General features: G+C 40.6%; 2 protein-coding genes, 1 long non-coding RNA gene and 1 other non-coding gene across 8 annotated transcripts in view; 2 read left to right on the top strand and 2 right to left on the bottom strand.

Annotated features, from left to right (window-relative positions):
- sh3d19 (SH3 domain containing 19) overlaps nt 1–6,829 on the top strand; it is an 86,091-nt gene extending 79,262 nt beyond the window's left edge. For all 5 annotated transcript variants that reach the window (XM_062981072.1, XM_062981071.1, XM_062981074.1 and 2 more), the window contains one exon: nt 5,647–6,829. In XM_062981072.1, the coding sequence (XP_062837142.1) occupies nt 5,647–5,763 (117 nt within the window). In that variant the 3' untranslated portion in view covers nt 5,764–6,829. The remainder of the gene's footprint in view (nt 1–5,646) is intronic.
- A 5,093-nt stretch (nt 6,830–11,922) lies between these two features.
- Nucleotides 11,923–18,865, bottom strand: rps3a (ribosomal protein S3A). Its single transcript, XM_003221748.4, has 6 exons — nt 18,709–18,865; nt 14,634–14,737; nt 13,661–13,848; nt 13,248–13,456; nt 12,350–12,459; nt 11,923–12,089 (listed from the first exon to the last, which is right to left on the bottom strand). Exons 1-6 carry the CDS (start codon nt 18,768–18,770, stop codon nt 11,968–11,970), a joined length of 795 nt encoding a protein of 264 aa, XP_003221796.1. The 5' UTR covers nt 18,771–18,865; the 3' UTR covers nt 11,923–11,967.
- On the bottom strand, nt 12,226–12,292 carry LOC134299823 (small nucleolar RNA SNORD73). Its single transcript, XR_010007063.1, has one exon. It is a non-coding gene; the product is annotated as a small nucleolar RNA SNORD73 (small nucleolar RNA).
- Nucleotides 18,788–26,017, top strand: LOC134299155 (uncharacterized). The gene is made up of 2 exons (XR_010006314.1): nt 18,788–18,919; nt 23,352–26,017. It is a non-coding gene; the product is annotated as an uncharacterized LOC134299155 (long non-coding RNA).
- Nucleotides 26,018–26,442: the final 425 nt, after the last annotated feature.

Below are 26,442 nucleotides of genomic sequence, written 5' to 3'. Positions count from 1 at the left end.
ATAAAATGAGCCAGTTTACTAAATAAATCCACCACCACCCAAATACAAGTATAACCCCCAGACTTAGGCAAATCTGAAATAAAATCCATGGAAATGATTTGCCATGGCCTCTCCGGAACAGGTAAAGACGATAACAACCCTCTAGGGCGCCCAACAGGCGTCTTACTCTGCTGACAAACGGCGCAGCTGTCACAAAAGCGCAGAATGTCTTGCCGCATCTTTGGCCACCAGTAGCTCCTGGTGATAAGCTGTACGGTCTTGAACCTGCCAAAGTGCCCAGCCATGGGTTCGTCATGGTGGGCTCTAATCACCTCCAACCTGAGGGTCCCTACTGGTACGTAAACCTGCCCCCTACGCACCAATACCCCGTCTTGATCCTGGAGATGCGGCAGTATGGTACGGTTACCTGCAGAGAGCAGCATCAGTTGCTCCTGAGTCCACACATCATCCTTCTGAGCCTCAAGGATCTGGTCATGTAACCCAAGCTCATTATCTACAACACACAGAGAGGCAGTAGGCAAGATGGTCTGACATACTACCTGCTCATTGGTCTTAAATTCCGGCTTGCGGGATAAAGCATCGGCCCGCAAGTTTGCCTTCCCCTCCACGAACTGCACCTTGAAGTTAAACCTGGAGAAAAACAAAGCCCAGCGGATTTGACGCTGGTTTAACTTCTTTGCTGTTTGCAAGTGCTCTAAGTTCTTGTGATCAGATCTGACCACGATCTGGTGCCGTGCCCCTTCAAGCCAGTGCCGCCACACCTCAAACGCCACCTTAATCGCCAACAACTCCTTCTCCCATATGGTATAGTTCTGCTCGAAGGGTGTTAGTTGCCGCGAGTAAAATCCACAGGGACGCAAGGTCCCTGAGGAATCCTTCTGAGACAATACAGCCCCCAACGCGTAGCTAGAAGCGTCCGCTTCTACCACGAACGGTCTGTCAACATCAGGATGGGTTAGTATGTTGTCCGATTGAAAACTAGACTTTAGTTGTAGAAACGCCTCGTGAGCTTCCCGCCCCCACACAAATGGCTGTTTCTTGCGCAGAAGCTGCGTCAAAGGTACCGTGAGCTTTGCAAAATTCGGAATAAACTCCCGGTAGTAATTAGCGAAACCCAAGAACCTTTGTACATCCTTCTTAGTCTTCAGCTCCTGCCATGAGTTGACGGCGTCAACCTTATGTGGGTCCATTTTAAGTTCCCTACCTGACACTACATGACCTAGGAACTCCACTTCAGGCACATGAAAGACGCACTTGGAAGCCTTGGCGAAAAGCCCATTAGCCCGCAGTCGGTGCAGAACCTGCTTGACATGTTGACGATGTTCTTTCTCGTCCTTAGAAAAAATCAAGATATCATCCAAATAAATCACTAAAAATTGGTCAATTAGGTCCCTGAACACATCGTTCATGAACCTCTGGAATACCGCAGGAGCATTACAAAGCCCAAAAGGCATGACTCGGAACTCGTGGCATCCGAAACACGTGTTAAATGCCGTCTTCCATTCATCCCCTTCCCGTATACGGATTAAGTTATAGGCCCCCCGCAGGTCAAGCTTGGTAAAGACCTTAGCCCCTTGCACCCTTGATAACAGTTCCGAGATTAAAGGGAGCGGGTACCTATCCCGAATGGTGTATTTGTTTAGGATCCGATAGTCACAGACCAGCCTAAGTTCCCCAGTCTTTTTGGCTACAAAGAATACTGGTGCCGCAGTTGGAGAACTAGATGGGCGAATAAACCCCTTGGCTAAATTTTCATCTAGAAACTCCCGCAAAGCTTGCCTTTCCGGTACAGTCAAGGCATACAGCCTCCCTGCTGGCAGTTTCGCACCTTCTGCCAACTTGATGGCGCAATCATATGGCCTGTGCGGTGGTAATTTGTCCGCTTCTCTTTTACAAAATACATCAGAGAACTCCCCATACTCAGCAGGCACTCCCTCCATATCAGAATGAGTAACATTTAGAGTGCAACAGTCCTGCCTCTTTAAGATCACTTTACGTGTTGCCCAATCTACTTGTGGGTTTACTACAGCTAGCCAATCCATCCCCAGGATCACATCATATCTAGGCAAGCTCGTAATATCCCACACAAACGTTCCCGTTACTCCCTGCACCTCCCATGTTACTGCTGAGGTTTCATGGTTAACCACCCCAGTCTCCAGCAGTCTCCCATCTGCTCCTTCCACCCACACGTCGCATGCCTTGCGCACTCTAGGAATGCCATGCTTCTTAGCAAACTCAATATCTACATAGGAGACCGTAGCCCCTGAGTCCAGCAGTGCCAAAGTAGAAACAAGTTCCCTTCCCCCAACAGATAATGTAATGGGTATGAAAACATGCTTCCTCCCCTCAGTTGACTGCTTGAGGAGCCCTAGTGCGTTGGACTCACGTCGCACTAGGGCTGGCCTTTTCCCGAAAGCTGGGAAGGTTTCACATTACAATTTTTGGCAAAATGCCCAGCCTTCCCACAGTACAAACACAAGCCCAGCTGCCTCCTACGGCTCTTTTCCTCTGTAGACAGCTTTTTAAAGACCCCAAGCTCCATGGGCTCTTCCCCCATCACCACAGGTGCCCTGGTTACATGCATGGGTGGCGCACACATTACTTTTGAGTGTTTACGAGCCTCGAACCTTGCGTCTAAACGCAGCACCTTAGCTACTAAGGCGTCCCAGCTTTCAGCCGGCTCCAAGCGTGCTAATTCATCCTGGAGCATATCACTTAACCCGGCAGTAAATAAAAGCATGAATGCATTTTCCCCCCAATCCAGCTGGTGGCGATACAGGTTAAACTTATTTAAGTAATCCAAAACAGTCCCCTTTCCCTGTTTCAACCGATACAGAGCCCACCCAGCGTTCTCCGTGCGGAGAGGATCCCCAAAAGTATCAGTTAACAACTTTTTGAAATTATTCAAATTGTCCTTGACTGGGTCATTTCCCAAAATTAAATTAGTGGCCCATTGTCCTGCGGGACCGGTCAACAAACTCAAAATAAAGGCCACCTTGCTAGTGTCTGTAGGAAAAGCATGAGCACTGAGCTGAGAAAAATAAAGCTCCACTTGTGCCAAAAAGGTTGGCAACTTGCACCTGGTTCCGTCAAAGCGTTCAGGAGTCAAAACATGTCCTTTCACAGCCTGAGCTGTTTGGCTAACGGTAAAAGCCGTTTGCAATTGGTCTACTTTGACCCTTAACTCATCCATCGTCTTCCTGACGGGTTTATTGCGGCAATAAACTTTTTATGGGCGTTGGGCAATCTGTCAAGGACAGAACGCCACAAGATTCAAAGTAACAGAGTTTATTAGATTACAGAACTCAAAAATGCCCGTAAAACACAAGGGCCAGGCAGTTTTTGCCTTTAGGAGCAAAAAGGGGCAAAAGTAAATGTTCAAAAGATAAACCGGATTAAACCGGAGTTTAATCCGGGTAAAAACAAACTGCTTGTTTCAGCCTGGGTATAAACGAAACGAAAGCCAAGGAACAAAAGATACAAAGAATGCAACTAATTGGCAGCAGATTCCTCTCTGCTGCCAACACTGTGCTTAGAGTAACTTGCGTCGCTCCCCCACACACACAGCAGACAGGATCTCCAACACGAGTAAATCAGCCAAGGATTGTAGCAGTTGAGTAGACCAGTTCCGTTCCGTAGATCAAAGCCAGAAGCAGACGTTTGTAGTTTTTCCAAGTCCAAGAAGGGGGGAAGACAAGCCGTGGTCAGTTCAGTCCGAGTTCTCAAAGCAGGAGATGGCGTCCGTCAAGAAGACGACGGAGGGTCAAGCTAATAAGAGTAAGCACAGGTTTGCACAAACAAATGCCCACACAATCCCTCCCGCCGTCTGACCCTGGATTCCAATCAACTTACGTCACAGCACAGGAAAGCACACAAGTCTTCAGGGAAGCGTCCCACACACACACGGATCCCAAGCGTTTGCCCAGATTACCTTGCCCAACGCAATTTGCAATTGCTCCCAAGCCCCATTTTATGCCAGTTACAAATCTTCATCACTGTCAGCTGTCCTCCTTAACCCGGGCGTTTCCTCATCACTTTCCTCGTCAGAGCTGGAACACCTCTGACTACGCCCAACAGCATCTCCAGCTGTGGATCCCGTCCCATCCCTCCAGCTAAACCATGGGTCTAATCCTGAAGGTCCCCATTCATCTTCTGTCCCATCATGGCCAGTGGCACCCACTTCCTCCCTTACCCGAGTCCAATCCATCTCATCCTCCTCTGAGCTAACCAGCCCCTCCTCCATTCTCTCCGTAAACCCTTCGAAAGACTCCTCGTCAGATGGTGCTGCAAATATGTCTCGCAGTCTTTTTCTCTCTCGCTCCTCGAGAGTATCTGACTCTCGAGGAGTCTTACGCCCACGTCTGTCAGTAACAGAGCCATGAGGCTCAATCATAACAGTAAGCATCTTTAATTCATTTGTTTTTGCGGCAATGCTGTGGTAGGGCAATGGTACATGTCTTTTTTACTAGATAATATTTTGAAAACATGTATACAGAAAGAGGTTTTGATTGCGGCTTCATAGTTACTGTTTGTGTACTACTGCTTCTAATACCAGCTTTCTGTCTGTTGGCTCATCTGACTCAATATATTGCTTAACCTTCCGTTTATGGCTGAAGTATTGAGCCTTTCCTAAAGCAATCCAAGGTCCGACAGTAGTTGAAGGTTATATGTTGCTTGCAAGAGGTTTAAACTTTATCCCTGTCCCAAACATGAGCTCTGATTTTGGTTAATGTCAAGAGTGTTGAGCTAATTTCACTGTTGGCCTGACTGTTTAAAGTAGCAAAGGGATATAATGGTGATCTGCTGTAAGTATAGCAGCGATCAACTAGAATGATAAAATGTAATTCCATTTCATTGGCAATACATTTCTTGTGATAAGTAAACCCCGGTGAATCTGACTTAATCTCAGATGTTTGTATTACTAAACTGCTTGTGTTTCAAGAAATTCTGCTGAGGCCAAACTCTGTGGTAGGAATTTTGTGGGCTTCTAGATGTTGTAGGACTGCAACTCATAGCAGCTCTGTCCAGCACTCAGTGGTGACGAATTCTGAGAGTTCGGCTCAATAATATCTGGAAAGCTGCCTGATTTCCACCCCAGTCATGCTGCAAGTGCCTCTATTACTATAAGTATATATTCAGTAACAATCTGAAGGGCTTTTTTCAGTAGTGGCATCCTAGCTTTGAAATGTCTGTCTTGAAGGATAGGTTTAGCATGCTTTCTAACTTTAAGCCTTCTCAGTACTACTTCATTTTTATTTCCCAGCTATTTGAAATTTAGGCAATCTGTCAATCAGCTTTCTAAAGTGTGAAGACCTATCATACGGGTGTTTTGCTCTGCATTAAGTCTTAATAGTTGCTTTGTTATTCACTTCTGTGGAATATGATCTGCTGAACGTTAAAAAGAACCTCTTCAGTAACATAATGAAAGATTGTCCTTCAAAATTTGCCACTTGCAGTTTTGAAAGTCACTGTAATCAAAATTTTTGCTCCTAATTTTCATCCTAACCTGAAATGCTACTAAAAATACTATGAGCAAAATATCATGGAGAGGTGGATTTAAAGTATTGGACAGTACTGAAAGCTAGTATATATGAGATATGTTCAGGTAAAATGTTTTATCTTGATTCCAATTATTTATTCCTACAGGTTGGTGATATTATAACAGAACTGGAATCTTTAGATGAAGAATGGCTGAGTGGGAAACTACGTGGCAAATCTGGAATATTTCCAAAAAACTTTGTCCAGATACTAGAATTTTCCTAAGGTTGAAACAGTTTTGAACAATCTGCCAATACAAATGAATACCTTATTAGCACAAAAGCACATTATACGCTGGGCGACGGAGGTTGCCATTTATGATCATTTGATCAAACTTTTTGACTATCAAATGCATTTTTGCACTATTTTTATATTAAAAACATTAAATTGTAAAATACTTTTATTTTCCAGTTCACACTTACAAGCATCCCCCCTGCCCCCCCATTTATTGTTCCAAGAAACAGAATTTGATACAGAACCTATTTAAACTGATTGTATTTTAGCCATTTTAGCACTCTTCAAGTACAACTGCACATTCAAAGACTGCTTGAATTGCATCTTTTCATTTCTGATGCAAATAATATGGTACATTTTCTCAGTAAACTCTTAACAGCCACCGTGTGAAAGCAATACATCATGTATAGTATTATCAGTGTAAAGTACAGGGTTTGGGGGTTTATTTTACCTTTTCTTTTACTCAGGCCAAGTAAATTACCCATTGCTTAATGCATCACTTATTTTATGACAGAAGAGATTAAAATATCTTGAAGCAGCAAGATTCTCTGGAATTAGTTACATAGCTATCTGAACAGCCTATACTTTACAATGGATCAGAGCATTTTTGTCTGATTGGTCCCTTATTATTTACAGATACTGATTCTCTGAGGTCTTAAAACAGTTGTATTTTCTGTTGTCTGCTAGATGATTCTTTTAACCTAAACATGGAAAGGATTGAACCTAAAATGAATTATATAAATGACATATATTTTGCCACTGAGCTGGCTTGTTGCCCCATTTATTTTAACCAGGTAAATTTCAAGGAAAGGTCTATGTGGGCAATGAGATGCCTCTATCTATTGTTTTTATATCCAGAAGGCTTATGTATAGATACATGTTTCTTGTATCCTTCATTCTTTTATCATTATAGATTTTTCTAAATCATGTAAGACACTTGTCTTTTCACCAAGTCTGTTTTCAAGAACCATGTTATATGTAGAAAGTATGTGGTGTTTCATCTTTGGAAGCAGTGATAAGCGTATGTTAAACAATGTCTCATTGCCATAGCTGCTTACTCCAATGCATGGTGTCATTACTACAAAAGAGTCTCAATCTTTTTTTTTTTGCCTTTTATGTTAGATTTTCCTCTGTATCTTCAAAACAATTTAAACATAACACACAAATAGTAAGACGTTGGAATATATCAAGTGAAATTTGGCATTTCCAGCTTCCCCTCATTCAAGGGAAGTTTGCTAAAATATAGGAAAAGCAGCAACTAAAAGAGTGGCATATGTGGCTTTTGTTTCCAAAATGTACCAAATCCATCTAAATAAATTTTATAAAAATAAAAGAAAATGCTGAGAATATGCATTCTTTTGCTAAAAGGTAAAGGTTCTCCCCTGACATTAAGCCTAGTCATGTCTGACTCTGGGGGTTGGTAATTATCTCCATTTCTAAGCCAAAGAGCCAGCTTTGTCCGTAGACATCTCCCAGGTCATGTGGCTGCCATGACTGCATGGAGTGCCGTTACCTTCCTGCCAGAGTGGTACCTATTGATCTACTCACATTTGCATCTTTTTTTAACTGTTAGGTTGGCAGAAGCTGGGGCTAACCAGCAGGATCTCACCCTGCTCCCTGGATTCGAACTGCCAACCTTTCCATTAGCAAGTTCAGCAGTTTAACCAACTGCACCACCAGGGGCTCCATTCTTTTGCTATGAAATGCAATTTCCCAAGCCATGGATCAGAGTGATTTCATACATTTTGATAGTTTTGATGTGTACATAATATTCTACTCATAGCCAACAATGTTCCACTTTTAACTCATTTTTCAATTTGGTACCTTTTGGAAATAAAATCTACATTTAGCCCATGCTTCTGTATTGACTATTTGTCCTTACATATTTGCTATTAAGTCTTGGAAACAGCTCCAAGTATAAAGCATAAACATGTAACTTTATCAAGAAACAATGAAGCTCCCAAAGCAATTATGTACACTGGGATTAGTGTTCTCAAGTCTGCTGAAAACATTCCCTATGTGGAAAATTTTGTCTTAATATGTTCATGAATTTGTAACTTTGTAAGATTTTATAGATAGTAGGACATAGCCTTTTCCCAGTGTTATCCTGGGAAATTCTCATACAGTTCCTTTCAGTGGTTCTCAGTCTGGTGTCCCCAGATGTTTTTGGCCTTCAACTCCCAGAAATCCTAATAGCTGGTATACTGGCTGGGATTTTTGGGAATTGTAGGCCAAAAACATCTGGGGACCCCAGGTTGAGAACCACTGCTTTAGACAAATCCAACAGTTCTTCACAGCTTTATGAAACTTTATGATTTGTAGTGTGTGTTATGTACTTTGAGTAAGATTGACTTATGCTGATCCCATGAATTTGTTTTCTTGAGCAAGGAACACTTGAAAAAGGGTTTGCCACTTTGTTCTTCTGAAATATTGCCTACAGCATCTGATACTTCTTGGTAAACTTCCATATTCCATTACCTTTCAAAGATAAATATGGAACTTGAACATTTCATCAGTCAGTAGGGTATTGTTTGTAATTGTCATCCTGCAAAACACATTTTAGTACCCTCTCTGTTAAAATTATACACGTAGATGTTGATCCACAAGGTAAGCTTTTTAATGTTATACAAATAATTTACACAATGTCCCTGAATTTCAGCCAGCTATCATGATTTTCTGTAATGAACAACTGGCAAAAGAAATCCATTTCATTTAACTTAGGTGCTTTTCTGTCCAAAATAATAATAAAGATCAAGCATAAATCCTGGTTTCATGAGAGGCAGAGATGCAATGAACTTCAGAGGACATCCTGACATTTTATCACAAAGCAGCCAGAGACTATCCAAAAAGTGCTAAAACATTTGAAGTGTTTCTAATAGAAAACATGCTTGATCACATAGTATTTGAAACAAATATATATGGCATGGAACAAGAGGAGCCTTTACAAAACAAATATGTGGAAGTACAGCTCCATTGAACTGAAGACACGGTGAGCAGATAGAGCTTGTATAATGGCAATATGAAGCACTGAAAAATTGGAACCCCTGCCACTCCAAAGAAATGATGAGTCTGAAAAACCTAGCTGTGCTTTTAATGACTTCAGTGTTGACACAACAGGAAATGAGTGATGAACTGTCTTGTCCTTCAAGACATGTGAACTATATTGGGCAGCTATAGCATGGCAGATTGCTGGGATGATCAAGGCTTTAAGGGGAATCCCGTTCTAGCAAAATATGCCAAGTAAATAGGGAGCATATGATATAAATTAGTAATGCTGCAATGAAATGCTTCCCCTGGCTAAAAATGATGTTGACACTAGTCAAACCAAAGTTCTCCCAGTAGTTTGGAAATGGAGGAAAGTATGTTAAATCTAATGCATGGTGGCTCCATTCGACTTAATAAGCCCTATCCACGCACCCTTGCGCATGGGTGTAATGGACAAGAAAGCCAATTTCCAGTGGCTATGCTTTGGTGATCTATAAGAAGGCATGGGCAAACTTCAGCCCTCCAAGTGTTTTGGACTTTAACTCCCACAATTACTAACAGCCAGTAAACTGGCTGGGATTTCTTGAGTTGAAATCCAAAATATCTGGAGGGCTGAAGTTTGCCTGTACCTGGTCTATTGGGTGGTTGTCACATACAATGACCATTTAGAAACCTATCCCTTTTGTTACTATTACCTATTTTATTACTGGGGTGAAAAAATTATTTGTCTTCAAGTCATTTCTGATTTCTGACCCTAAGGCAAATCTACTGAGTTTTCTGGTGCTGAGAGTATGACTCGCACTCAATGGGTTTCCATAGCCCAACAAAGACTCAAATCCTAGTCCAACGCTCAAATCACTTCACCATGTTAATTGTATCTTGACATTAATGCTGGTTCCCCCTGATCAATCAAAGCATTTGCTTTCCTCAGGGTTTATTTCCTCTGCATAAAAATTGGGCTCAAAATAAGTGTACTTTTAAAAAAATTGAAAGTAGAGTCTCACTTATCCAAGCTTCACTTATCCAATGCTGTATTATCCAAGGAGGTCTGCCTTTTAGTAGTAAATGTTGCAATGTTTTGGTGCTAAATTCGTAAATATAGTAATTACTATATAACATTACTGTGTATTGAACTGCTTTTTCTGTCAATTTCTTGTAAAACATTATTTTGGTGCTTAATTTGTAAAATCATAATGTAATTTTATGTTTAATAGGCTTTTTTCTTAATCCCTCATTATCCAACCTTTTTGCTTATCCAATGTTCTGCCAGCCCGTTTATCTTGGATAAGTGAGACTCCTACTGTACTATAATTACAGTAGAGTCTCACTTATCCAACATAAACGGGCCGGCAGAATGTTGGATAAGCGAATATGTTGGATAATAAGGAGGCATTAAGGAAAAGCCTATTAAACATCAAATTAGGTTATGATTTTACAAATTAAGCACCAAAACATCATGTTAGACAACAAATTTGGCAGAAAAAGTAGTTCAATATGCAGTAATGCTATGTAGTAATTACTGTATTTATGAATTTAGTCCCAAAATATCACAATATATTGAAAACATGGACTCCAAAAATGCGTTGGATAATCCAGAACGTTGGATAAGCGAGTGTTGGATAAGTGAAACTACTGTAGTACTTTTGAGGATGCAGAAATGTCATTTTCACAAAAAGATTTTTATCTCAAGTGAACATGTTTAGGTATTGGAAAATGCTTGATACAACTTCACAAATTTCTATTGTAATTGAACATTTTAACCTTTTAAGGTACACTAGTATTTCTCTGGTGTTAGCAGTTAGCATATTTTCTAACTCAATCCATAGATTTTGCATCTTGGTGTCTACTTATTAGGTAATTAACCTTTTGTATGGAAAGATCATCTTAAGTCTGACATGTTTCATTTTTTAAAAACAGAAGTAAATATGAATACCTTATAAATATGTATATTTTTAAGTAGCCATGAACTGCTTTGTAAGTTGGTGAGCTCATCATCAAAGGAAAATGGCTGCAAAGCCAGAAGTATCATTCATCCAACAGATGCACAGTAAGGAAAATAATTGCATCCAAATGATAGCATAATGATTGAATGTAAAATATGGGCTCCTCCTATTTTAAAAACAACATTTCCCTTCTTGCCGTAGAGAAAAGTTGAACCCACCACGTGCTTAGGTCAATTTATTTTAATACAAAATTCAGTGCAACTCTTAAATGTAGACTATGGCATTAGCTGTGAAAGTTCACTTGAGGTGTTTACTGAAAGCCAATTCTAAGCAGACTGAACACGATGTTTACTTGTTTGAAACATTAGAATAACAAACACTCATATTTTGATCAAGAGCTAATTCTGATATTTAATGGTACTTCAAATTCCGGGTGGGTTTCTTTGGCCTTGTTAATGAAAAATGCATTAATTATTTTGTGAGACAGTAAATTGGTGCTGTTGTATTTATTAGCATTTCATAAATTTAAATAAGCATCTGGCTGAGTCATCTGTTTTGCAAACTGTTGGCAAATGTGCTAGTCTCATTCCAACAGTGCCACCTAAAGGGCTCTTAAAATACAGTGTCAGTAAAAAGTGTAGGTATAATCCTAATCTTACATCCCATATACCTAAAGCTTGAATGTGATGTTTTAAGCACATTATACTTAACTTACCATCCTAGACACAGCTTGTCATGTGAACTGGTATGGGCCTTCTTAGTACTTGAACTAAAGAGACCTAAAGAACACCATGGATTTCCAAGTAGGGCAAGACAAGAATCCAATCCCAGGTGAAACTGAAGAGCCCTGCCTGCCAGCTTCTTCTGCTACCTATCTGAAGTCTGGATGAAACCAGCTAGTTGTTCTATATATAGTGACATTATGGCTCATGTCAATGCACAGACGAAACCAACATACAGTGGACAGAGCTTTTTTTTGGATAGTAGAAAGGATGTGTAGGTACATTCCCAGATTTTATAAGTACATATTTACTGTCAAAATAGCACAAGCTGCAACCAAGCTACCCTGAAACGTAACAGAAACACTTTGACCAATTTTGCTCCCAAAATTAAAGTGAAATAGAAAATTCCAACTAATTAAATCGCTTCCCAGTCAGAGACCTTTAGCAAACCACAATAAAATAAAAGCAAGTGTCCCACACAAAAACACATCACCAGAGGATATATTAAATCTTTTGTTTTTATTTTGTGTTCTTATTAACTGAGTTTAGACAGATTCTTGCACAGGGGGCTCATACCCATCAGCCCGTTCTACCTTGGCACCAGCTTCATCACTGGATGGCTTTCCAGCACCACCACCTTCACCATGCAGTTCCATCAGCTTGCCCACTACAAAGGAAAATTCAAGTTCAAATTAATTCATGGGCCTTTAAGAAATCCAACCACATTTCATATTAAGCTGCTTGAACATTTGTTTTATATCTTTCACAAAGCTTTTAAAATTACTCTTTTTATGGTGTATGGGAATGTCAGCATTAGAAAAGCATAATCACTGACTCATATGGGACCGAAACAAGGTGTCATCATTCATTCCCATACCAAATTAATATACTGAATGATAATCTTTTGATATATAAAACAATACTTACATTCAAATTTGGGTTTCTTAAGCATCTTGACTTTACGAACATAGACATCATGAAGGGGATAGATTGACTGACATGCCTTTTCTATATCTTTACCAATGCTGTCTGGAATCCTAAAAGAAAGAAACTTTTCACTTAGCATTCTCCTAAATTACCAAAACTAACAGAAATAAAGATACATAGAAACGTGACATTTTTTATGATAGTGGCCTCTGATGTCCACTTGCAGTTGGGATTGTCCCCATGTTGCAAAACAGATGATGTGATCTATTTTCAAACTAAAATTATTGACTTGCCATCCAATGTGATATGGATAGTACAGAAAACCTTTATATGGGTGATGTGAGCACAGTAGTAGATAGCATCAAAACCAGTACAATTGCCTCTTTGTAAAATGGAATGTTGTCATCTTACATCAACTAAAACTTAATTTTTTTCCTTTTAATTAAAAAAAATCTGATTACCACCTGTGATTTATGCAGTATTACAATGCCTGAAAGAAAAACTTAATCTCAAGTATGGCTGAAGAAATTATCTACAAATATCTACAATGGGATCAAGCTAGAGTAAGTAATACAGCAAAACAAATCCACTAAAACTAACACGACAGATAAGTGATAACCAATTTAAGACCCAATAATTGCCTAAAACCAAGTTTGGATTCACCCCAGTAAAATGAAACAGGTAAAATTATCTACAATGGCAAGGTAAAATGATGCTGCTGCTGTTATACAATGCTGCATTGCATGAATTTGGGCCATATCAGTGGCATCAGAATGGCTTTTACTCAAACATCTTTTTGGAGTGCAAGCATAAAGTAAGAACAAAAAGTGGAATCTATATTACACATTATATACTGTAAAGAATAAGGACTGCCTTTCTAAAAAATAGATCAACCTACAGTTTGTTGACAACTTCTTTCAGGTCATTTGTTTGTACTTCTCGTGTCATGATTTCCACCATTTTCTTCCGGATTTGGCGGACCTGCTGGTGCTGGGCATAGGAAGTCTTGCGAATCTGGTTGGTACGCTTCTTGGTGAAGCCAACACAGAAAAGGCGCAGAAGGTATCCATCTGTAGTTTTTACATCAACGTGGGCTTCAATCATTGTCTGGAAAAAAATTAACAAAAAACATAAAACTTAACATAAGATCATACTTAGACAAAAGTTTTGAATATCAAAACATTATAGATCAACAAGATTAAATACCCTTAGAACTACCTACAATATTTAGCCATCATATGGAGTCTAAAAAATCCCACAAAGAAATGCAACACTTAAAACTTAGTGCAACTATATGCCAGCATTACTAACCTGCCATTTTTTGACCATCGAGCACATTTTGTCACGTGTCAGGTCCATGCCATGAAAGTTGGTCAAACAATTCTTTCCTTGCACATCCTCAGTGATCAATTTGAATTTACGGAAGGCAACTTCATCATTCTGTAGGTCAGCAAGACTTACTTCAAACACACGCCCTTTAAGTCCATCAGAGGCAATTTCTGTAATAATTAAATAGTGTTATTATTTCATCAGGCCTTTATTGTAAAATCCATTATACGAAGCTAATGCTGCAATCTAAAACATTTCTCAGAATTGTATCATCTCTTCACCATAAATTACTAAAATTCTAAGTAAAATGCACAATATAATCCTAATGTTCGCTGCTGTCCAGTACTGTTCCATTATCCAGGCAGAGGCCACCGGGGGCACTAGAGAAAAGGATTGCCCCATTTATGGGGGTGGAAGGTAGGTTGAAGGTGGAAAACCATTACCACGTTTTCCTGTTACTCCCCCCCCGCCCATGTCCCTGTCATGGAAACAACCGTGTGAAGGCAAAATGACCAGCGAAAATGGGAGAAATGGTTTTCCTCCTTCAACCCCCTCCCCCCAAATGAGATAATCCTTCTCTCTTTAGCACCCCTGGTGGGATATCCGCCTGGATAATAAAACGGTACCCTATGTCCAAGCGTCAGTACCAGACAAACCTAATAAATCAATGGAATCGATATTAATGTTCACACTGATTCGCTGTGTCTACTTTACTTCACACTAACAATCAGATTAAGCCCTACCTTTTATGATTTCTTTACCAGAGATAGAAAAAAAAAAGATTTTCCCTATACAGCTCAATTTAGATTAGAAGACCTGAGGCCTTACATTTAAACTAAAATTACCAAGTACTGTATGAAAAAAATTGGTAGAAGCACCACAATTCATCAAGTATTACCTAACAAGTCCTACAACACTAGAAGTAAAGCACAGACTTCATACTGATGCAACTTACTTGTTCCCTGAGTCCTGGTGACTAATGTCTTCCCAATGTTTCGAATATTAAACATTGCTGGGGCCTTGACATCGTACCAGTCCTTCTTTGAGAAAGGATCAACCCTGATTTTGAAAAAAGGGGAAAATAGTTTTAAATCACCTCAGAAGTTTCCAGTAGAGTCTCACTTATCCAACATTCTGTATTATCAAACGCAGTCTGCCTTTTAGTAGTCAATGTTTTCAATACATTGCTATGCTTTGGTGCTAAATTCATAAATACAGTAATTATTACATAATGTTACCGTGTATTGCAGGGGTCCCCAAACTAAGGCCCGGGGGCCGAATGCGGCCCTCCGAGGTCATTTACCTGGCCCCCGCCCTCAGTTTTATAATATAATATATTGTATATACATATAATATTGATAATAATATTATAATGTAATACAATATAACACTAATAATAATACCATATAATAATATTAATTATATATTCTATATTACATATAATATTACAATATAGTGGTATAGTTCAATATAGTAATATATAATGCTAATATTGTGCTATGCTAATAATATATTGTATGTACATATAATTTGTAAGCCACTCTGAGTCCCCTTTGGGGTGAGAAGGGTGTGATACAAATGTAGTAAATAAATGCAGTAAATAATAAATAAATAAATAAATTTTAGACTTAGGCTCACCCAAAGTCTGAAATGACTTGAAGGAACACAACAACAACAACAACAACAACAACCACCCTAGTTAACTTGACTATCTCATTGGCCAGAAGCAGGACCACACTTCCCATTGAAATCCTGATAAATGTATGTTGGTTAAAATTGTTCTTATTTTTAAATATTGTTTTGTTCTTTCATTGTTCTTGTTGTTGTTGTTGTTTTTGCACTACAAATAAGACATATGCAGTGTGCATCGGAATTTGTTTGTATTTTTTTTCAAATGATAATCCGGCCCCTCAGCAGTCTGAAGGATTGTGGACCGGCCCTCGGCTTAAAAAGTTTGAGGACCCCTGGTGTATTGAACTGCTTTTTCTGTCAATTTGTTGTAAAACATGATGTTTTGGTGCTCAGTTTGTAAAACCATAATGTAATTTGATGTTTAATAGGCTTCTCTTTAATCCCTCATTATCCAACATTTTCACTTATTCAACGTTCTGCTGGCCCGTTTATGTTGGATAAGAGAGACTCTACTGTACTTCCAAAGCCCTTGCTGCAGTCCCGCAGAATCCGTGCCATCAATTTTGAGATTTCTAATTATGGTAAGAAATGTAGAAACTCCCCTTTTATGACAAAATGTAATTTCACATTACTAATGACCAGTTAGGGAATTTATACACTTATGTATATAACATATATGTATATAACAGATTATTTCCATCACTGCCATCACAATATCCTGAATTGGCTTCCCAGCATTTTAGAAAGGAGTATTTCCAGGGCTTCCCTTGAGATTCAATGGAAGGTACATGGGGCATTTGGTATAACATTATAATGCTTCCCTGATAATCAGGGGAAAATATAGACTACCCCTTCTGTGACTGTACTATTTCAGGATAGATGTAGTATATGATTTTCTATATACATTTGCTTCCAAATGAAGACTGATTGTGCAACCTCTATTCAAAAATTTGTATTAGGGGGCACACCTACACTGCAGAATGAACACAGCTTGACCAATTTAACCTGCCATGGCTCTAAGCAATAGAATCCTGGGAGTTGTACTTTGGTGAGGTACCAGCACTCTTTGGCAGAGAAGGCTAAAGAGATTGTAAACTCCCCTGATTCCATAGCATTGAGCCAGGGCTGTTTGTAGTATCCAACAGCATTCATTCCAGTGTTGGTGCACCCACAACATGTGGCCTAAACATGTCACTGCCATCTAAATTTTGAAAGCAGAGGGCTTAATAGTCTTGTAAACTGTTTATTTATGTTTACATTATTGTGCTATATTGTGATTATTGTCTGTGTTATATAATTTACTAGATTTGTTTGTTTTGTTGTAAGTCGTCCCGAGTCCCTTCAGAGAGAGGGGGTGGGATATAAATAAAGCTTATTATTAAGATATCAATCAATCAATTTATTAATGCTCCGACCAATGGTCATATGCATATACAGAAACAACATCAAACAAACATCTATACAAAACACTATAAAATCAAACACTTAAAAGTAGGATGCAAGCAGGATAAAACAGAACATGCAAACTATACATTGTGGGGTGCAGCAGCACAAGTACAACATGTGCTGAGAGCTGCACGATTACCGGTAAAATGCCTATGTATAAGATCAGTCATTTAAAAAAAAGCCTGCTTACCTATTATTAAGGTAAGCAGGCTTAGGCCTGGTTTGTACTTGTGTGAGAGACACCAATGCATACCGGGTTCCACAGTTCATATTACAGAGGAAGAAACTGTGGCAGAACCACATCTCAATGTGCCTTGACTAAAAAAAAAAAAAACTAGAACCAAACCTCAACAGATACTGTGCTTACAAATCAGAAAACACGTGGAAAGCTACTGATATGGGGGAGAGTTTAATGCCTTTCCTCTCCTTCTGTTTCAGGAAGGCCACATCATCAATTATCATCTTAGCTTCCCTTTATAACAATTAAAGTGTGCAAGATATCACCAAATTTCCCCCTCTGCAAGATAAGACTTTGGGCAGAAATTGCTGCAAAGGAGATGAAGGGAGCATCTACACCAGGTATGGACAAGCTTCGGTCCTCCAGGTGTTTTAGACTTCTGGGTTGCTGTGAGTTTTCCAGGCTGTATGGCCATGTTCCAGAAACATTCTCTCTTGTTGTTTCACCCACATTTAAGGCAGGCATGCTCAGAGGTTGTGAGGTTTGTTGAAAACTAGGCAAACAATGTTTATATATCTGTGGAAGATTTAGGGTGAGAGAAAGAACTCTTGTCTGTTGGAGGCAAGTGTGAATGCTGCAATTAATCACATTGATTAGCATTGAAAAGCCTTGCAGCTTCAAAGTTTGGCTGCTTCCTGCCTGGGGGCATCCTTTGTTGGGAGGTGATTAGTTGGCCCCGATTGTTTCTTCTCTGGAATTCCCCTGTGTTCTAAGTGTTGTTCTTTATTTACTGTCCTGATTTTAGAGTTTGTTTTACTACTGATTTTGTTCATTTCATGGTTTCCTCCTTTCTGTTGAAACTGTCCACATGCTTGTGGATTTCGATGGCTTCTCTGTATTAAAAAACCCCCTCTAAAATCATTAAATAAAGAACAACCGTCTGAAAACAGCGGAATTCCAGACAGGAAACAATCTGAGCCAGCTTACACTTCCCAACAAAAAATCTTCCAGGCAAGGATCAGCCAGGCCTTGAAGCTGCAAGACTTTTCAATGCTCATCATAGTGATTAATTGCAACCTTCACACTTGCCTCAAACAGACATCAGTTCTTTCTCCCACCGATCTATATCTAGCTTCCAACAGACCTCATAACCTCTGAGGATGCCTGCCATAAATGTGGGCGAAACGACAGGAGAGAATGCTTCTGGAACATGGCCATATAGTCAGGAAAACTCACAGCAACCCAGTGATTCCGGCCATGAAAGCTTTCGACAACACGTTTTGGACTTCCACAATTGCTGGCTGTTAGGAATGGTGGGAGTTTGAAGTCCAAAACACCTGGAGGGCCGAAGTCTGCCTATGCCTGATCTACATTGTAGAATTGATGCAAGATTGGCATCACTTTAGCCGCCACGGCTCAATGCAATGGTATCCTGGGAGTGGGACTGGAACTACAACCTCCAAGGTTCCATAGCATTGAGCGAAGGCAGCCGAAGTGGGGGCCAAACTGCATCGTAGATGGCCGCAAAAACCCTGTGAAAGGCCTCACTTTCGGGGCACGGAACAATGTCTTCGGGTGCTTAACTGGACCCGGACGGTTATTCTTTGCCTCTCCTTTCCTAAGCAGGCCGCCATGTCAGCAGCGCTGCTTTCCCTGCAGCACCCCCCACGGTCCTCAATCCAACCAATATCGGAGCCATCCGCCATTCCCCGGCGACAACCGCCCCTCAGCCGCCCTCCTCTCAGTCCCGCGCGTCTTCTCGGCCCGGACTTACACTTTCTTCTTGGCGCCTTTCTTGCCTCCTTTCGTGAGGCGCTTGTTCTTGCCAACCGCCATAGCGCCGAGCCGGGAACCAAAGAGGCCGGAACTTGGAAAGCACGCGAGATGATACGAGAGTCGGCTTTGCGCGAGAGTTCCCGGATACCGCAAGATTAGCCAAAGGGCGCGGGAAATCACAGCGGCCTCTAGTGGACGAGCCTCTCTCGGTAAGATTTGATACCCTTATCTTTAAGGGAAAGTGGTGTTTCTACCATAGAGTGCGTTTACACCAGGCCTGGGCAAAATTTGAACCCTCCAGGTGTGTTGGACTTCAATTCCCACCATTCCTAACAGCCTCAGGCCCCTTCCTTTTCCCCCTCAGCCGCTTAAGCTTAAGCGGCTGAGGGGGAAAAGGAAAGGGCCTGAGGCTGTTAGGAATGGTGGGAATTGAAGTCCAACACACTTGGAGGGCTCAAATTTTGCCCAGGCCTGGTTTACACTATTGCAGTGGTTCTCAACCTGTGTGTCCCCAGATGTTTTGGCCTTCAACTCCCAGAAGTCCTAACAGCTGGTAAACTGGCTGTGATTTCTGGGAGTTGTAGGCCAAAACACCTGGGGACCCATAGGCTGAGAACCACTGCTATAGAATTAATGCAGTTTGACAACACTTTAATTACCACATGTCCATGCAATGGAATCGTGGTTGTAGCTTGGTGGGGCGGGCAGGCCCTAATACTCTTTGGGAAAGACCTGGGGAAAAGTACACCTCCCATGAGTCAATAGCATAGAGCCATGTGGTACCAAACTGCATTAACTCTCCTGTGTAGATCAGTGATTCTCAACCTGTGGACCGTGGCCCAGCAATGGGGCATGAGAACAAAAATGTAAAACTCCCTCCCCAGTGACATCAGATCTGCACCCTCCGTCATGGTCTTTAGGAAGAAACTAAAAACCTGGTTGTGGGACGAAGCTTTTACTCAACAGAAATGAGACATTGAACCATATGTGCAATGAAGAATTAACATTGGACTGGCCTTGGATCGACGCTTTCAGATTGTGTGATTTTAACTGTTTTACTTGCGATGTTTTAATCTGTTTTTACTTGGGATGTTTTAAATGCTATGGGTCTGACCATTTTAACACTATGTTGATTGTTTGTATAGTATGTTATAAACTGCTTTGGGCCCCCTAGGGGAGGAAGGCAGTATATAAATGATGTACAGGGTTCCCTCACTACTTTGCGGTTCACTTTTCTCGGATTCACTATTTCGCAGTTTTTCAATAAACTCTAAAAGACTATTATAAATAATAAAAAATTACAATTTACAGCCTAAGGAAGGGAGGAAGGAGAAGCCAAAGGGAGGGGAAAGGAGCCCAAGTGGCAACGGGAAGAGAAGGAGGCTATTTATCAACACACGATTGGTTGATAAAGACTTAAAATAGTGTATAACTACTAAAATAATGTATAAATATTAAAATAAATATAGCGTCCCTACTTTATGGATTTTCACTTATTGCGGGTGGTCCTGGAACCTAACCCCAGTGATAAGTGAGGGAACACTGCAAATAAATGAATAAATAAATAAAATCCGGTCCCTAAACCTCCTTCCTCTTTAGTTATTCATTTATTTATTTCATTTCCGCTCCTTTCCGCAGAGTTGACCATTGCATTGGATAGACCACATCAGCTCTAGATTATTCAATATGGTTTTCTGTGGGCGAGCAGATGGCGACTGCTGGATGGAATATGTTCTGTCTCAGAAACTAGAGCTGATGTGGTCTATCCAATGCAGTTTTCTCAATCAGCACCCCAGATAGCTAAACCGAATCTAAAGTTCACCAAAAACTGATTCATAACCCTTTTGGTACTAATGTTGGAGAGTTGTCCCTGGTCAAGTGGGCTCTGGTCAGTGTGGGCCCTGGTCAAAAAAGGTTGGGAACCACTGGTGTAGATAGACCCAGCTCTGTCACTCCTTCCCACCTGTCACTAAGGAGGCTGTCCAGGTCCTGAACCGGTGCTTGGCTGCTGTGTCAGACTGGATGAGGGCCAACAAATTGAAACTGAATCCGGACAAGACAGAGGTCCTCCTAGTCAGTCGGAAGGCCGAACAGGGTATAGGGTTACAGCCTGTGCTGGACTCCCCCCTGAAGGCTCAGGTTCGCAGTCTGGGGGTGATCCTAGATTCTGTCAGGGGATGATGAGGTGCAGAGTGGATTCCAAAATTCATCATCCCGGTCTCACCTCCTTCTCCAGACTGTATTCCCATGCGGAGAATCAGCACTGGTCAAGAAATACTCCAGCAGGCGAAGTCCAACTGTTGATTAACTTTATTTACATAACTATTTACAGTTGCAAATATTCACACTAAATCCTCGGCTACAGAGCATAGCATTCATAGTCCATCTCCAGCGAGAGCTCAAACCGAACACCACGATAAGATAAGACACATTCCTCAGTCCGGAGGAAGTTCCGACCCCCAAAGGCCGGAAGTCATGCCTGATAGGTCATAGCAATCACAACAGGCTGTCAGTCAAAACTAGTCTGCTGTTAACTGTTTCATTACTGAAAAATACACTCTTGCTCAACAGCAGAAAACACTTGATTTACATTTCATACACATACAACCATAATCCAACAGATTCATCATTGAGCCTGGAGCCCCAGGTCTTGGCGGTGGCTAGGGGAGCCTTCGCACAGTTAAAACTCGTGTGCCAGCTGTGCCCGTACCTTGGGAAGCAGGACTTGGCCATGGTGGTCCACACTCTTGTTACATCCTTCTAGACAACTGCAACACACTCTACGTGGGGCTGCCTTTGAAGACTGTTCGGAAACTTCAATTAGTCCAACGGGAGACAGCCAGGTTAATAACCGGAGCAGCGTACAGGGAGCGCACTACTCCTCTGTTACGCCAACTCCACTGGTTGCCGATCAGCTACCGAGCACAATTCAAAGTGCTGGCCTTAACCTATAAAGCTCTAAACAGTTCCGGCCCAGCTTATCTGTCCGAACTTGTCTCTCGTTACAACCCACCTTGAAGTTTAAAATTTTCAGGTGAGGCCCTGCTCTCGCTCCTGCCAGCCTCACAGGTGCGGCTGGCGGGGACAAGAGACAGGGCCTTTTCAGTAGTGGCTCCCCGTCTATGGAATGCCCTCCCAAGCGAAGTCAGGCAGGCTCCCTCCCTCTTATCCTTTTGTAGGAAACTTAAGACCTGATTGTGGGACCAGGTCTTCGAACAACACTAGCAGCATTAAGTATTATAATGTGTGCTGGAAGTCAATTTGATAGACTTGTATTTTTAGATCTGATTGCGCCTATCTGCTATTTAGTATTGTATTTTATGAATGTTGCTGTAATTAATTAGTTAACTATTTTAATTGATTTGTATTGTATTTTATATTTTTATATATGTGTGTTTTATTGTAAGCCACCCTGAGTCCCCTTTTGGGTGAGAAGGGTGGGATACAAATGTTGAAATAAATAAATAAACTTCAGTGAATGCAGTAAGGTGACTTCTGGGTAGACGAGCTCGGAATTGTAGTACCTGTATATCTGAGGGCTCTTCCACCCAGCCCTATAACCCAGAATATCAAGGCCGAAAAACCCACTATATCTGCTTTGAACTGAGCCCACACTGCCATATGAACCAGTTCAAAGCAGATAATGTGGGGTGTATTCAACTGTGTGGAAGGGGCCCGGACAGGCCCTATATCCCAGGATCCAATCCCTATTTATCCCAGATTATCTTGCAGTGGAGATATATAATCAGGTTGAAAGCAGAAAACCTGGGATCAGATCCTGGGATATAGGGCCTATTTGGAAGGGCCCTTAGAAGCTTTAATGCATAGCACTCTTCTTTAAATATTTTTTAAAGGAAAATTAGATTTATATAAGATCGCAAGAGCAATGTACTCAAAGGGAGCTTTCCCAATTGATGCTCCATCCAGCTCTGGCTGCACAATGGGCCGGGCTGTGGCGCAGGCTGTTGAGCAACCGGCTGCAGCCAGCTGACATAAATCACTCTGACCATGAGTTCGAGGCCAGCTCGGAGCCCCACGTTTGTCTTGTCTTTGTTCTATGTTAAGGCATTGAATGTTTGCCTTATATGTGTAATGCGATCCGCCCTGAGTCCCCTTCGGGGTGAGAAGGACGGAATATAAATACTATAAATAAATAAATAAATGACAACAAAATCACCACCTTCTCAACCAAGGCCCCTTCTACATAGCTGAATAAAATCCCATAATATCTGCTTTGAACTGGAATATATGGCAGTTTGGACTCAAGATAACCCAGTTCAAAGCAGATATTGTGGTATTATATGGCTGTGTGGAAGGGCAATAAAGATGGTACTACAGGTTTTTTAAAAATTTAAGGATCTAAATAAATGATCAGATTGGCAGACCAAAGCAGTATGATCTAAGAACATCTTCACACGGAAGTTGCCCTCCGTTTCTACATGCTTCAGAGACAAAATCCCATGAATCCCATTGAATGACGTACATGGGTTGCTCATGGGGCTCCATCTCTGCAGTGTCTAGAAATGGGTGGATTTGAAAGACAGGCTGGAATTGACTCTGCTTGTCTCCTTGCATGTAGTAACTGGTATTTTTCTGTGAGATGGGAAACTGTACATTTGGTTGTTTTCATTTCATTTTCAGATGTTTCAGTGTGAGCATGAATGATGATGGTCTTTTCATGCCCCTCGGTGCTCCATCTGCCGCCATTACTCTCCAGACACAGAAAAGGACTAGTAAATAATTCTGTCATTTTGTTGTTGTGGCTGTATGTGTAATTTCAAACTACTATAATTCTGCCTTATTGATAATTTCCTGTTTTTCATGCATGGCTAGGTTTTATTGCTTTATTTTGGTCTCACAGAACACTCTTCTGTAATTGCACTTTTAAAAAATGAATTGAAAAAAATTGTGACGTGGACACTCCAGGGACGACAGATTGGGAGGAGACAACAGCCACCTATGTGATGAGGAATGAAGCTCATGATTTAACTAGAAATGGCCCAAGGCACGTCCTGTGTGAAGGGTTGAATAAATTTTCCATCTTCTTTCAAGACGGAATACTATGAAACGTGACGGGGAAACATCCTTGTGTGATGAGGCCCTACAAGGAAATGGCTACATTGACTACTCACCACGCAAGTACAGTTCAGTCCTGAAGGTATCTGCTATGTCCTCATAATTCAATAGGACATATTTCCTGATGAATATGTATATGATCATAGCATTGAAGAAGTGAAAGCTTAAGGAAAAACTAGAAACATACTGAAGAAAATTATTTTTCTGTCTGTTGTTCACCCCAATGACGTAAGTAATCATTTTGATTTTTTTTAAAAAGGTGATCTTATGGTATGAACATAAAGATGAACATGTTTTATTTGGCATAAGCCTTTGGGAGCAACAGTTCACTTTTGATGTATTTCCTGGAATATATCAATGAATTCCAAAGAAAACATATTTTTAAAAGCTGCCACAAAAGTTCTATTGTAGAGCCAAGTATCTGGTTCCATGTGAGCCTTTGACCATGTTTTTTTTAAAAATGTCATTATCAGATGAAAAGAGTAAGACCCCCTCCTTTCTTTCACTTATGTTCAAAGAACACTCACAGTCTAAGCCTGGGAGTTTAGAAATGCATTGTAAGGACTCTACATGAGTATTCACAGACTCTGTCTATGTAAACTCCAGGTGCATCTACACTGCAGAATTAATGCAGTTTGACACCATATTAATAACCATAGCTCAATGTTATAGAATCCTGGGAATTGTAGTTTGGTGAGACACCAGAACTCTTTGACAGAGAAGGCTTAAGGTCTTGTGAAGATACAATTCCCATGATTCCATTACACTGAGCCATGGCAGTTAAAGTGACTTCCAACTATTGATTTTACAATGTAGTGCACCCTGAAATTCTGGTCCAATAAGTATTCTATCCCTCTAAGGTGGATAGATTTGAATCCATAAATGCTGTATTTACTTCTTTGAGATAATGAAAATAAATGTTTTCAGAATTTTCCCTATAACATTCTGAAATGCTGCTTTTGAACAGTCACCAGAACTGTTTCTGCTGCTGATAATTTACATATTTGACACATGCAGTGATGTTTTGATTCAAATTATATAATTCCCAATTAATAAAGGTTCCATTTGGGTTCACTAATACGTATCTGCCATTTAGTCTGATGCCAAATACCCATTCTGAAGAAAGTCCCATTATAGAGTGTGGGGCTTACCATTCAGTAAATGTGGAAAGTTTTGCTAACTCAGATACCATGCTGTGAAACTTGAACTTTCAAAGTGTTGCTTGGAAAATAGCATAAACTTAAAAATGGACAACAACATTTAATTAAGAGCTCAACCACAAATCTCCATGGACACAGGATAAACACAGGGAGTGGGAATTATCATTTTCTATCTGTAACTTTCAGTCTTGCTCTGACCCAGATTCCAGTACTGATTTGGACACAGCCACCAAAATTGAAATACCTGTGGTGTCAGCAGGAAAGGCATTAAATTAGTACCAATGGAGAACCAGCAACCCCAGAGACCAAGGTGTCAGAAAACCATTGGGCCAGAGATTTAGAAACTGGAAAACCTTGAACCTAAGGGCACATCTACACTGACCGCTTAATGTGGATTGAACTCCTCTCAGAAATGTGGTGTTCAAATTATTATTATTACATTGTAACCTTAAAAAATAAAAATAGTTTTAAAAAGGAATATTCACCCCCACATCACACCCACTAACTGAGTGTTATTATAATGAAGTGGAATGAAACATCCACACTCAAACTGGGTACTGAATAATTTCTGGAAAAGGGGTCATTAGCAAATTATTGTGAGTGTGACATAAAAATCACATTCCCTATGACTGTATCACAAAATAGCACTGGAAGAACAATGATGTTGTGTAATAAGGCTGAGACAAAAGTGGGAATTACTGTTATGAAGGTATAATGGTATGGAATGATGACCTAAATTTTACAGTGCTTCCAAGATAATAGAAATTCTCTTGTAAAAATAACAATGCTAGACATGCCTGGGTTCAACTGCTGCAGTGTATGCCTTCACTACCTTTAAAACAAAAATCCATCTTGCCACTTTTTAGCACCTTCCATTTCCAGTGTCTGCTTCACAAGCCAGCTGCCTTTAGTGATCAGACCTGGCAAAGGAAGCATTTATTTAGCTCTAAGAAATCCGCAGAAGATGATAGAATGGAAGCTGACACTGCTGTCTAAAAAAGTAATCTGTATTAGCTGACTATTGAACTGTGAAGCTTGGAGGATGGGTAGTAAAAGCACCTGAAATATCCACACTGACTTTTTGTAATTCATTTTAATAGTTCAGCTTTATGGAAAATCACATATAATATTGGGCAGTTCACATAATCCCTCTGATATCTGGAAAATGTGGAGTTAGCTTTGCCTGCTTACTAATGCTTATTCCATCATGCACCCATTTGGTAGATTCTCAAATCAAGATTGGAATGAGTGAGTTTTTGTAAATCCTCACTTGCAAAACAACAACAACAACCACCACCTGACCAGGAAAAGGAGAATCAACATTCCTGGAAGCCCCCTAAAGTGGTGATTTCTCCTTCAAAGTGTGCCCTTATTATTTGTTTTGCTCTCATCTAGAAAACTATACGAAGTCCTTCCAATGTTTATTTATTATTTATTTACAGTATTTATACCCTGCCCTTCTCCCCCAAAGGGGTCTCAGAGCAGCTTACAGAACA

Source organism: Anolis carolinensis, chromosome 5, assembly GCF_035594765.1.
Source record: "Anolis carolinensis isolate JA03-04 chromosome 5, rAnoCar3.1.pri, whole genome shotgun sequence".
NCBI lineage: Eukaryota > Metazoa > Chordata > Lepidosauria > Squamata > Dactyloidae > Anolis > Anolis carolinensis.
This window is presented reverse-complemented; position numbering and strand designations above follow the sequence as displayed.